The sequence below is a fragment of the Haliaeetus leucocephalus genome, unplaced genomic scaffold (genome assembly GCF_000737465.1).
Source record: "Haliaeetus leucocephalus isolate CR32 unplaced genomic scaffold, Haliaeetus_leucocephalus-4.0 Scaffold668, whole genome shotgun sequence".
NCBI lineage: Eukaryota > Metazoa > Chordata > Aves > Accipitriformes > Accipitridae > Haliaeetus > Haliaeetus leucocephalus.
The window spans coordinates 1,786,679-1,799,455 of record NW_010973104.1 but is presented as its reverse complement, the minus strand read 5'-3'; the positions used below and the strand labels follow the sequence as shown (position 1 = coordinate 1,799,455).

Genomic DNA, 12,777 nt, shown 5'->3' with positions numbered 1-12,777 from the left:
GACCGAGACTAGAAGTGAGCACTAATCATTGAGTCCTGCTGCCCCTGAATCAATTACATTTCTGCATTGAGGTCAGTAGCTTGCATACAGGGAAGAAGCATCTTCCAGGAAGACATCCATCTGATCTTGATTTGAAAGCTTCCACAGATGGCAAGCCTGTGAGAGCCTGTAGCAGTTCATTGCACTGGTTACTGTTCCCTGGGATGAGCTTTGCAAGACTGACTTCACAGTGTCTGCCCGCTGTCCCTTGCCATGTCTCACGGGCAGGTTGGCGACTGTCTGCACAAGGCATTTTTCACACTGGAGAAAATGTTCCCATAGAAGTCTAGAAGTTGGCTTCAGCAAACTTGGCATGCAAACGTTTAGGGTGTTTTCCATGACTTGTTACTTGCTTTGAGTCCTCCTGGAGTCTACCATGGCAAGTACCAGACTGTTTAAAATACATAAATACCTCTACATGGCACCTCCAGGCACTTCTCCTGGCACGTGCTTCTCTGTCCTTACTGCAGTCCTCTGTCTCTGACTCCTGGCAGCGTCTGGCCATGAGATGAGAGCAGCCCAAGCGATGCTTGCGGTAAGAGAAGGACCTGGCTGCGTGTTGGCTGACCTGAATGCCGAAGGCAATTTCAAGCTGAACAGACACACATCACAGAACTGCCACGTCGCTTTCTGTTTATTTCTTGCCAGATTTGCTAATTGTTCGGGTAGTTTCGCTGCAATAAAATCTCACTCCCTCATAGCCCATCTGCTCTTAGCTGATCCTGCAGGGATGCCATAAATCTGGGCTACGACGACATATCTATTTCCATGGCAACTGACCAATGTAGCAAACAAAATCATGATGTCACAGATACCAGATCTCCAGGGCTTGAACAGGAGAATGAGACCAGGATAGGAAAAATGCCACTCAACCCAAATGCCTGAAATTTAGATGACAAGGGGAAGGCAGCGCTGAGCCCTGGGTCCTGCACACCCTGCTCTAAGGACTTTCCAATGTCAAGCTGATCATAGCAGAGCTAGAAAGCATCAACAACTGGAAGGTCTCCAGGGGAAAAATTGATCATCTCTTAAAATAAAGAGTACACTTACTGATTTAAGCTCAGACCTGTCCAGTTCCTGAGCCACAGGTTGCTCTGTGCTGACGTCCCTCTTCCCACTCACAGGGGATGAAAGTCACAGGCATCGTCTTGCAACGAAAGCCGTCTCGTGCCGTTGAGATGCAGAGCGAAACCTGCTGAGCCAGCAGATGCCCATGACTCCTGGTTGCTGCTGAGCCTGGAGCCCCCCTTCAGACAGAGGTCGCAGGAACAAAGCTGCCCTTTCTTCTGTGCTTTCAGATGCTCACCAAGAAGAGCATGGACTAAACCAAGGGGTGGGAATGCTGCAGGTTGGGGAGCTCTGGGTCGCAGAACCATCTTGGAGCTTAATAGCAGTCATTTGTGACACTGTGTCAGATTCCCTGGCTTTGAAAATTGAAACCTGTGGAAGAATGGTGTGGTTTTGATCTCTGCTTTTCTCCTGTGATGTTTTATATACAGTGTATTGATGTCTCATAAAACTGAGATAATCCCTTGCAATTCTCACACTGTTAAGCCTTTGCCTTCTCTGTCAGGTCCAGGCTATAGAGAAGCAGTGAGCCACTGTGGTAATCATTGTGCTCTTTCTTTTCACGTCTTTGTGTAGGTTTCATGGTGCCTTTTTTTTTTTTTTTTTTTTTAAAGACAGCTTCATTACTGAGCTGCGAAGCTGTGCTGATGTCTTCAAAGACTGGCCAAGAGAGACTGTTCAGGGCTGGAGACACATTTGTTTTCCTAGGCATTTCCAACACTGCCTGCTCAGCGAACAACGGTGTATTGCACCGCAGTGACATTTGCATGCAGACATACGATGTGATCGAAGCCTTCCTGAAGGGTAACCCCCTGCTAGGAAGTTCTTTAGTGCCAGCACAGTCTGCAGATGCCATTGATAGACGAGCAGCTGCTCTTTTGCATCCTTGATTTTGTTGTTTCCCAGAGGCTGTCCACTGTTTCAGCCTTTTTTTCTGTTGTAGGTTCTGTGGGCACCCCGCTTCCAGGGGTGGAAGTGCGCATTGCCACTGAGACCTTGAAGAACGGTGGTCGTTCCTACACCATCCATGCTCAGGGAGATGAAGACAACACACAGGTAGTGCTCAGCCATGTTCTCTGCTGCTTCACTTTGTCTCATGAAAAGTTCTCTCCTCCCCAGCCCTTTGAAGCCCCAAGGACTGAGGCTTGCACTGCTGTTATTCCCAGGAACTCAGTGATGCTATTCAGAGCTTTCTCTTTCTTGTATTCTTTTTATGGGTTACTATAGCCGTGGTGCTTTATGGACTGCACAAGTGTCGTCCTTGCTGCACAGATGAACAACATCTGAGCGAGAGCACGCCCTGTGTGGGAGTGGGAGGGGAAGGCTGTGGTATGAGGGCTATGGGCTATGGTGTAAGAAGATGATACTGTGTCTGCTGAGGCTATTGATGCCCTAGAGGAAGGTGAGGAGTTAAGCAGTGCCTGGCCTTTGAAAGCCAGGACAAAAAGTTGAAGTCTACTGCAGAAGGTAAGAACAAGGAATAGAATGGAATTCAGGTAGACCCTGCTCTGATCTAAAGAGTGACTAAATATCTGCAGTCTAGAGGAGAGGATGAGTGATTTCTCACCCTAGAAATAGGGTCTGTGTTTATTTCACTGGGTTGATCAGGGGTGCAGCAGTGAGAACTGGAACTGGTGGCCTTGGAGCTTGCATTCACTTCAAAATAGTGCAGGAGGAAACCTGTCAGGTTTCCATGAAAATCCAGCTCCACGCTGAGCTCCAACCACCAAGTGATATCTGCACCAGCAGTTCTGGTATCTCAGAAGTCAGATGTCCTTGATGGTGAAGCGGTTGGGCCCCTTTCCCCATGAGCTGCCCCTGTGTTAGTATGCTGTGTGTTCCCTGCTGCAGAAGCAGCCCCCAGCCCAAGGTCCAGGGTGTCCTGCTGCCTCAGCCCCTTTCTCTCCCCACAGAAACGGCTGAACAGGGTCTGCATTCCTGCCACATCTCCTTTGCGCCCTCATTGCGGGTGCAGGTCGTGTTGCCTCCGGCAGATCAATAGCCAGGTGATGTACAGGCTCGGCTGAGTAGATAGATGCTGTATGTGTGAGAGAAATTACGCCGGCAGTCGTGTGCGTCGTGTGGGTGGGAGACAGGCAGGCATGAGATTCAACCTGAAATACGTGGCTTCACTCGTTCCTCTGGGGAAATAGCTTCTCATCTAGCCACGTACATGCCAAGGGTTTGAGAGGAGCTTCCCAGTCTGTGACAGGCTATGCTAGAGACACTGCTGATGTAAGTAGTGGTGAAAGGCTCGAGAAAGCCTTTTTTTTTTTCTCTAGATTATCTGTGCTGGCAACCATGTGTGTGGGTTGTGGTCAAGCTGCAGCAGGTTTCATTCTGATGCCGTAACGGAGCACTGGATCTCAGCCCAGATGTGCAAAACAAGCACAGGGGAGAGCTGAGAGGGACCACTCTGGCCAGGGATTGTGGCTTTTATTAAAAAAAAAACAAAAAACAAAAAAAAGGGTTGCTGCTCTTTACTCTGTGTCACTGCCGTGGTGTGTTTGAGCAGTGGGCAAAGCAGGAGACCTGGAGCAGCCTCCCCGGTGCAGCACTCAACACGTAGGAAGCTGCGTCCCATTTTTATCACTTCACTGGGTGAGTGTTTTGTTTCACGGTTTTGTCCCCTCATCCTGGAGTTAGATCTTGGCCTTTTTTTCTCACTGGTGTGGAACAGAAACATGAAATACATGTCCATTTTAATAATGATCCTATAATGCTTTTTTTACCCTAAGGGATCCCTAGGTACTTTACAAATTAGGTCTCAGACACAAGAATCCCCAAAGTGCCGCTACTTCCGGCATGAAATGTGGACGTTGTTCTTCTGAATTATGAGAGGAAAAAATGCGTAATTTTTTTTTCTGCTCAATACTCCTTCCCCTTCCTTCTAGTTGTATTGAGTGACTGGAGAAGAAGGGGAGCCCAGATGACCTGTGTCTGGTGCTGGAAGCCCACCACCCCCCAGGTCTTCAGAGAGCTGAGACTCATATAACTCTTCTCCTTTCTCTGGCTTCAGGCTGCTTGAGTTTATATTTGAGGCAGAGGAATTGCCCTTTTATCCCAGCCGTTTCTCACGTACACCCTTCAGCCCCCAGCACAGGTGGCTGAGGTCCACACCGACATCTCACAGTGCTCCCAGGAGCTCCCACCAGCGCTGGCATTGGCCCCACACCCCTTGCTGATGGCTGGTTTTCAGTCATGCTCTCCCTTGGGTTTTTGTGAATGTTCTGGTGAATTCTCAAGACATCAGCTGGGGAGGGTGTGGGGAGGTGGTAGTTTGCCTCTCGGTGTTGGCCGATGGGTTGGTCCCTCTCTGAAGGGCTGTCCCCATCTCACCCACCTTGCCCCAGCTTAACTGGGAGTTTCTTCAGGCTGAAGGGAGGCAAATGGTCCCATCTGCTTCGGGCCACCCTAGCAGACAGTGCCTGGATGGGTACCTCTAGGACATCCACAGCATTTCCAGGAGCAGAGCGGAGCCGGCTGCCTCTGTCCCTGGGACTGTCAGAAGGGCTGTGGCAAGAACGGTCCCCACTCTCAGTGTGTCTTGGCACAGACGGACGCGTGGAGATGCCAGGAGTTTGGTTTTTATATGGCCTGGGTATGGAGTGTGACTTTCTATCGCATGGCCATGCTGGCGGGCAGGTGGCAGCCGTGGTGGCACGCTTCTTCTCCCAGTGACGGTGTAATTTAACTGCTTCACACCTGCAGTCGCAGGCAGAAAGCCTCACCTGCTGCCTGTTCCTGCCCTGGATGCTGCTGCTGGCACACTGTGTGCATCATGCTTCGTTAATAATTTATGTCAGAAGAGAGTACGTCAGTGGAATTTATTTAAAACAAGGAGGATCTGACAGTCCGAGTGCTCATCATGCTCCACCAGTCAAAGAAAGGTCTGGCTTTGTTTAAAATCTGCTCCCCCATGGTGGAGGGGCTGTCCCTGGGATGAGAAGATCTGGTCGGTGTCACCCTCCCTGCCTGTGCCACCCGACAGCCCTGGCGTGGCCTTTTCCTTGCCTCTTATGAGAAGGGATAAACAAATACTTTCTCACCTCCCTCACAGGAGGGCTCTGAGGCTTCCAGCATGTTGGTTGAGGGCTGGAAGGTCTGTGGTGTGGATGTGCCAAAGGCAGAGGGGTCCTGGTGGAAGGACAGTGGTGGTGGGACCAGTGGCAGGAGGCACACAGCCTTCCCAGCGCCCACTCTGCTCTGGTTTGATATGAGCATCCCCAGCCCCATCCCTGCTCCGGGCATTTCTCTCTAGTTTGGCATTGATACTATGAAAAATTACCAAATGTCATGTAATGGATTGCTGGAAATAAACACCTCGTGGCAGCCGGGCCGGCACAAGGAGCGCCTGCCGTCTGCTTCAGTTATATGACTTTCAGGGCAGGGACCTCTCTCTGTGTACGGAAAGCGCAGCGCACATCTGTGCGGCTGCACAGATAATAATGAAACTGCCAAGCCGGAGCCGGTCCTGGCTGCAGCGAGGACACAGGGCCGTGGCGTGGGGCAGCCGTGCTGTGGGGCGGCCATGTCCGGCAGCACGGAGGGCTAAGGACGAGCACGGTGGGGCAGATCTAGTGGGATGCTGAGCGCCCCGGTAGGAGTTGGGCTCCGAGCCATCTCTTCTCACCAGCCTCTCGGCTCCTGCGAGCAGGTGATCTTCGTGCTGGGGGTTAGGCGCATTGTCAGGGCAATCTGCAAAGCGTTCACACCTCGGCTCCGCTGTGCAGAAACCCTCCTGACTGTGAGCAGAAAGAGCGCCTGCCTTTGCCAAGGAAATTATTTGCTTAGCTGTACGGAGCCTCACAAGGTCACCGCCTTCCCCACTCGCGTCGGGCTGAGGTTTCTGCCTTCTGCCCCCTCTTGACAACAGAAGACAACAGACTTTCTCCGAACTGTTTCTTCCCCACTAACACTGTCTCTCCCATTAGATGCTGGGGCACCGCGCTGTTTCCTTTCACATCATCACCCTTTGGACATGTTTGTGCATCCTGCCGCAGTGAGATGCAAACAGGAGCTCGGCGGCATCGTGGCGGTGGCAGAGGAAGGCGTGTGGGTGGCAGGAGCGGGGAGGTGGGGAGAGTTTCTGCTTTGCCATCCGGTAAGTGCCTGAGCTTGCAGCAGGGGACTGCTGTAATTTGCAAAGCTGGTTTCTGGCACACCCTGAAGATCAATAATCTACTTAGCTGAAAGTTTGCTGGATCTCTGTTCTTCCCTTCATTTTCTCCCTTCCCTTGATGAGAGTGCTGGATTCCTTTCACGCACGTGCTCCAGCCCTCCGATCTCCTTGCAGCTCTCATGAGCTTTGTGCTCTGTTGCGTCCAGTTTGCTCAGGTTTTCTAGCTGGCTGTCATGCCGCTTCCTTGCTAATTGTTGCTGCACCTTGGGCTGCGAGCTGGTTTCCTGAGCTGACATGGAGCCGTGTGTGATCGGGCTGGCGGCCGTGCCCTGCCTGAAGCTGCATCGTCACCGCCAACACCGAAACAAGGTGCTCCAGCCTGGAGAGATCCCCCAGCCTGATGAGATCCCATGACTGCAGGGTCCGTTCCCAGCCGAGGATGCTTTGCAACCTGGTGTGAGATGAGACCTGCACCCTCACACGGTGTCCCCCACCTCCTCCCTGCGCAGGAGCGTGGTGATGCAGAGCGTGGTCCCCTGGAGAGATGCTGTCCTTCGAGCCCTCGGAGAAGTCCTTCTCCTCCCGTACATCCCTGGGGAGCGGAGGTGTGGCAGTGGATGTCGGGACAGCAGCAGCTTTCCCTGCTTTGAGCCATCCCAGCTATTCCTCCTGTAGCCACTCACATCTGAAGCAGTTCCTAAACTTTTAAGCTACCTTAAGCAGCTGCCTGTTGAGTCCATCTGACACGCTGGAGGGAAGGGATGCCATCCAGAGGGACCTTGACAGGCTTGAGAAGTGGGCCCGTACAAACCTCATGAAGTTCAACAAGGCCAAGTGCAAGGTCCTGCACATGGGTTGGGAAATCCCAAGCACAAATACAGGCTGGGTGACGAGTGGATTGAGAGCAGCCCTGCAGAGAAGGACTTGAGCTTCTCATCAACCAACACCCCCAACATGACCCGGCAATGTGCGTTTGCAGCCCAGAAAGCCATCCATATCCTGGGCTGCATCCAAATCAGCATGACCAGCAGGTTGAGGGAGGGGATTCTGCCCCTCTACTCTGGTGAGACCCCACCTGCAGTACTGCATCCAGCTCTGGGGCCCCCAGCAGAAGAAGGATGTGGACCTGTTGGAGCGAGCCCAGAGGAGGGCCACAAAGATGATCGGAGGAATGGAACACCTCTCCTATGAGGAAAGGCTGAGAGAGTTGGGGTTGTTCAGCCTGGAGAAGAGAAGGCTCCAGGGACACCTTAGAGCAGCCTGCCAGTACTTAAAGGGGGGTTATAAGAAAGGTGGGGACAGACTTTTTAGTAGGTCCTGTAGTGATAGGACAAGCGGTAATGGCTTTAAACTGAATGAGAGTAGAGTTAGATTAGGTGTAAGGAAGTTCTTCACTGTGAGGGTGGTGAGACACTGGAACAGGTTGCCCAGGGAAGATGTGGATGCTCCATCCCTGGCAGTGTCCAAGGCCAGGTTGGACGGGGCTTTGAGCAACCTGGTCTAGTGGAAGGTGTCCCTGCCCATGGCAGGGGGGGTGGGACTAGGGGATCTTTAAGGTCCCTTCCAACCCAAACCATTCTGTGATTCTATATAGGCAGGCTCAGTAATCCTTATCCATGGCCCCGGATGCTTTTTCTCCTGGTCTTTTTTCCCCTTAATTTTTTGGCAGCCTGGGGATCTTGCTCTCCCCATGCCTGGCTCCAGCGCACAGGAAAGGGTTACAGCTCTCCAGCGCTGAACGTTTCAGTTTGCTTTGTTCAGTGCGATGCATATTTCATACGCTCAGCTTCCCAGCTGGCAGAGGCCTGGAAACCCTGCAAGCTGTCGGGTATTGTCTCTCTCCTTCTTTATTTGTTTGTTTGTTGGTTGATACGTTTTTTGGGTTGTCATTTTTGTTGGATTTTTTTTTTTTCCTTTTCCAAATTGCTCGTTCATACGAAAGCCAAACCCCAGTCCCTGACAATAGGGGTCTATCAATAGATAAATGGTTTCACAGCTGTATCTAATGCAGTGCTCTAGCCAGGGCTTTTATGGCGAGTAATTTTCTCGTGATGAGGCTGCGAAGGGAGCCGTGCGGGACGTATGGGTTGCAGGAGCTGGCAGCAGGAGGACACTGCAGCCATGGGCTTTTCTCCCCCCCTCAAAGGTTGTAATTATCTCATTGTTTATCCATATGCAAGCTGTCGTCCTGGACGGGAACCGGCTCGGCTGCGGCTATCCCTTCCGAAAGCCACCAGCATCTCCTGGCCCCTCCTCTCCCCGTGCCCCCCGCATCTCTGCCATCTGCTAGCAGCTTGCCGCTGGTTGCCAGCACCTCCGCGGGGCTGCGGGCGTTGGGGGGCAGCTGGCACTGTCACCCTTTGTTATGACCGGAGGTCTTGGCTGTTGATGCCCCTGTGGAGGGGATCAAAAGTGGCTTCACCTCGCTCACGTTCATCCCAGATCTCCAGAGAACCGGTGGGGAGGTGCTTGGTCGTCACTGAGCTGCCAGGGTTGTCTTGGAGGCTTCCTCCAAGGTCTGGGCACCCCCATGGCTGCTGCCCATGGGTGGGGGGTGGGTGCTGTGGACTTGGGTACTTGGCACCTCTCTGGGCCAGGTCCTGCGTGGAGTTGCTGTTGCACAGGTACCTCACCCATCCAGGTATTTTGAAATGGCTGGTGCGCATGTACCTGGCTCTTCTGCGTGTAGCTCCTGAGGCTAGAGATAGGCACGTGCCAGCCATGACTGGCATTCCTGAAAATGAACAGGTATGGACGTGCTGGTGGGGATGTGACCACCTGGCCCAGGGAGTCCTGTCTCTGGCTGTCCCAGGCAGCCACCTTGGTTTGTTCCTTTCCTATCCTGATCAGACCTCAGCCTAAACCAGTTTGTTCTTTGTCTTCAGTGCTCCTACACTTTCAGAACACCTCTTCTCCCAGTGGTACAATTTTTCATCTGTTTTCTTGTCCCTGCTGCATCCCATTCTTGTGTCCTGGTACCTCCCACAGGTCTGTTGATGGTTAACCTCACCTCCAGCATCCCAGTTCCATCTCCCATCAGCAGCTCACTGCTGTAGGTGCAGGATATGCCGTAGGGTGCTGAAGCCTTGTAGGATGCCTTCCTCAGGACAGCAGGTCACTGAGATTCAGGGTCAAACTGTTACTTGGGACTTGGGGGGAAATTCAAGTTGATCTACAGAGAGCCAAAGGCTGGCTGATGAGGCTGGCTGGCTACCACAGGGGCTCCTGGGATGCTTTGGGCTTCGTCTCCTCCACCTGCGTCTTTGCCCACCTCACGAATCTTGCCCTCAGCCCCGTGATCTGTCCTGTCAGTAGGCACCTCCCAGGCAGGCAGCGTGGGGAATATGTTCTTGAAGGCAGCCTGGATTAGATCTGCTGCTTTTCTTCTATCTGGAACATCAGTCCTCAGGTTTTCTGGCACAATCCACCTTTGGTAAGCTCATGCTGCATTTTTTCCCATTTTCCATTTGCCTCTGCTTCTTCCAAAAACTCCTTCCAGAGCCCTCGCAGCGTTGGACACTGTAGTCGTGTATATTCCAGTTAGGATTTCTGTTTCACCATGTTCCTCTCCTCAGTATCGTGTTTTGTGTCCTGCCCAAGTAATTCAAGTTCCTCCACTTTGTTGCCCAGGCTGCTTTCATTACTGTATAAACATTTTAGGTGCTTCTCATTGGTCACATCCAGTTCCTTAGTCAACTCAGTCAGTAATTGAATTCTCATATGTATTTGTATCTCCTCCTTTCTTTCTGTCTGTCCTCTGATTTTTTTTTTATTTGTGGCCATAGCTGTATTTTATTTCTTCCTGCTAGTAAAAGTGGAGGCAGAGATCATGTTAGCATCATGTCCCCTTGTTTCTCAGCTGAAAACTTTTCTTATCACAGGAGCAGCCTTGATCCCAGAAGACTATTTCCTTGCACATTGAAATTGAATCCATCTGTCAAGAAGAACCTTCTTTCCACAAGTGTTTGCTTTGAGCTAACCTTTGTCATAGCACCCTCAAGATCTCTGTTTATCTCTTTATTATTGTTCTATGCTTTCATTCTTCCTTGTAGCAGGGGGAAGACTTGGGATATGTGTCCTTGGTCCCCTTCACCAGGCTGGCAGTCTTGATTCTCCCAGCGTGAAGGACAAGGGGTGGGTGGATTCCTCTCTGGTCCCATCATGGCTGGTTTTGGTCTTCAGCCCTTTTCTGTATCCTTGCCTGTGCCAGCAGAGCCTGGGCTGTTCATGTTTGGTGTTGTGAGGCATGGGATGAAAGCGGGTCTCCTGCCAATACAGCCGCTGGTGCTTGTTCCTGCTTGATTTTTGCAACTTCACGCCTGAGTCCTTCTGACCTGTGGGTTCAACCCCCATGCTTACAACCCGCCCCCTCCCGTGATAAGCTTGTTGGACTTCTGTCGGGTCGTGGAAGCTGTTGCTGCTGTAGCATTTCTTGGAGGTGTTGGCCAAAGAGCCGTGGATGTGGTGGGGGAGATGCTGAAGCACAGAGGCCAGAAGAAAAAGGGACAGTCTCTGCCCTTCCAGGCAAAGGGAGGAGGCACCGGCCGCGACGGGACGGCTTAGCACAAGGAAGCAATTAGAGGTTCTCGGGCAGCGTGATCGTCTGTAGTCACAGCACATCACAGCCTCGCTGACCTCGACTTTTAAGTGAGGCTTATGAAAAACGAACTGAAGGTGGGCCACTAATTGAATCCTTGCCTGGTCCTCTGCCTCCCCCGAGCACAAAATCAGAGCGGGCGTTGCGAGGGCACGTCAGGAGCCTTTCTCTAATGAAGAGAGCTGAGGGAGTGGGAAGATGTGCTGACATCTCGCCTCGTTTATTATCTTCTGAAGCCTGCAAACAAGAGGGATGAGAACAGCAGCGTGGAGAGCTGTTGGCGTTTCTGGAATAGTGTTACACGTCTAATTTATGGTGTTAATATAGATCAAGAAGTTTTGGGTCTGTGGAGCAACGGCAGGGAGGACTGACCTTTCCCAAACTTGGGTTGTTTTCTGTGGTTCTTTTGGGATCATCTGGAGTTAATCAGTCTGGTAACTTTCAAAAATCAGTATTGCCTAAAAATATATACAATCACTTTTGTTTTCAGTGGAGCAACATTTGCTGTAAGTAGAGGGTTGGGTTTTTTGAAAATAAGTTTCAGTGTTCCAGCTCCACTGTGCACCAGCCTTGCTTTTAAATTTATAACCCTCCAAAATGAAAAGTAAATTGATTGTGTTATTCCCAGCCCTTTTATAAAAGTTAACATTGCAAAAACAGATGTGAAATGTGGCCTCGTAGATTACAGTCTGGGCTTGGTTTTTTTTTGGTTGGGTTTTTTTTTCTTTCTCTCTCTGTGCTGTGTCCCCGAGGAGCAGAAATCTGCCTTTTTGCAGCAGGAGGAAAATTGTTCTGTGTCTAAATTGCCTCCTGCTAGCCTTCTGCAGGATGCTGCAGGACACGAAGCTCAGAGGAACGATAATGCTTTTACAAAACCATGCAACTTAGCAAGGAATTTTTAATTATGAATGTGCATGAGAGTTCAGATTGCCTGGGAATTTGGTAATGCTCTAGCAAGCCTCACACCTCTAGGACATCCATTCAAATATGGCCCAGGGAGACAGTGATTAAAAGGCACTGTCAAGTGGATTATTGGTCTCCAGCTTCCTTTTAGGAGGCAGGTGAGCATGTCCTCACCTCCCTCGTCACCCACCACAGCAGTCCTGGATGTGGTGTGATCCCCTGGTCTGGAAAAGCAGGGTCTGGGCAAAGCCTGGAGCTCCTGTGCTTTCTCCAGGTTGGTGGGGGCTGAGCTGTTGGATGCCGTCTTGAGGCAAGGCTTTGCTGTATCGCAGCGCTTTCTGGGCCACTGAAATCTTGAAAGGGTGAGTGAGTGGTCTCGTGAGGGACTGGGAACGTGTCTGGAAGCGCTGGTGGGAGGTAAGCTTCAGCAGCAGTGTGGTGGTGAGCGTGGCAGGGCATCCGTGCTCTGCAGCTCGACCCTGGGGTGCAGGGGGGGAGGTTGGGGCAGTTCTTCAGGCTCCATTATATTATTTTCCATGCTCTGGTATGTTTAAAAAAACCAACCAAACTCCCTCCCACCCCCGAAAGTTACTACTCTGCAAGAACTGCTAAAAGGGCTCCATCACTTCCATAAACCTCACACATATAAATTATTGTCTTCTATTAGTCACTTAAAAGGCTAGGTTGCTTAATTATTTTCATCACAGTAATCACTTATTTACAAGGTGGGGAAAAGTGCCAAGCACTTCCAAGCTGAGCAGCACAGTAGGGCTGTGGCAGAGGAGGCAGGGCTGCAGAAACATTTCCTTCCTCCCCACAAATGTAAATGCATTTGCTTTTCTTGGTTGCATCGGTGATGGTGCCCAGCCCGTGCACGCCCTGGGCTGTTCTCTCCTACTCTGAGAAGAGTGGTGTGAAGGAAGCTGGGCTGCTCGGAGCCCAGGGTGATGGGAGCTGCAGGAGTGGGCTTGGCTGCGGGGAACTGGTTCTTCATGGAGCAAGGACTGCGGAGGAGTCGGAAAGCAGGCTGTGGCTGGGTAGGAGGGTG

At 51.4% G+C, this 12,777-nt stretch overlaps 1 protein-coding gene across 4 annotated transcripts in view; it reads left to right on the top strand.

The window, feature by feature from the left end:
• The window catches only part of ACSF3 (acyl-CoA synthetase family member 3), a 66,510-nt gene that overhangs the window by 19,744 nt on the left and 33,989 nt on the right, over nucleotides 1-12,777 (top strand). For all 4 annotated transcript variants that reach the window (XM_010579572.1, XM_010579571.1, XM_010579569.1 and 1 more), the window contains one exon: nucleotides 2,051-2,163. In XM_010579572.1, the coding sequence (XP_010577874.1) occupies nucleotides 2,051-2,163 (113 nt within the window). The remainder of the gene's footprint in view (nucleotides 1-2,050; nucleotides 2,164-12,777) is intronic.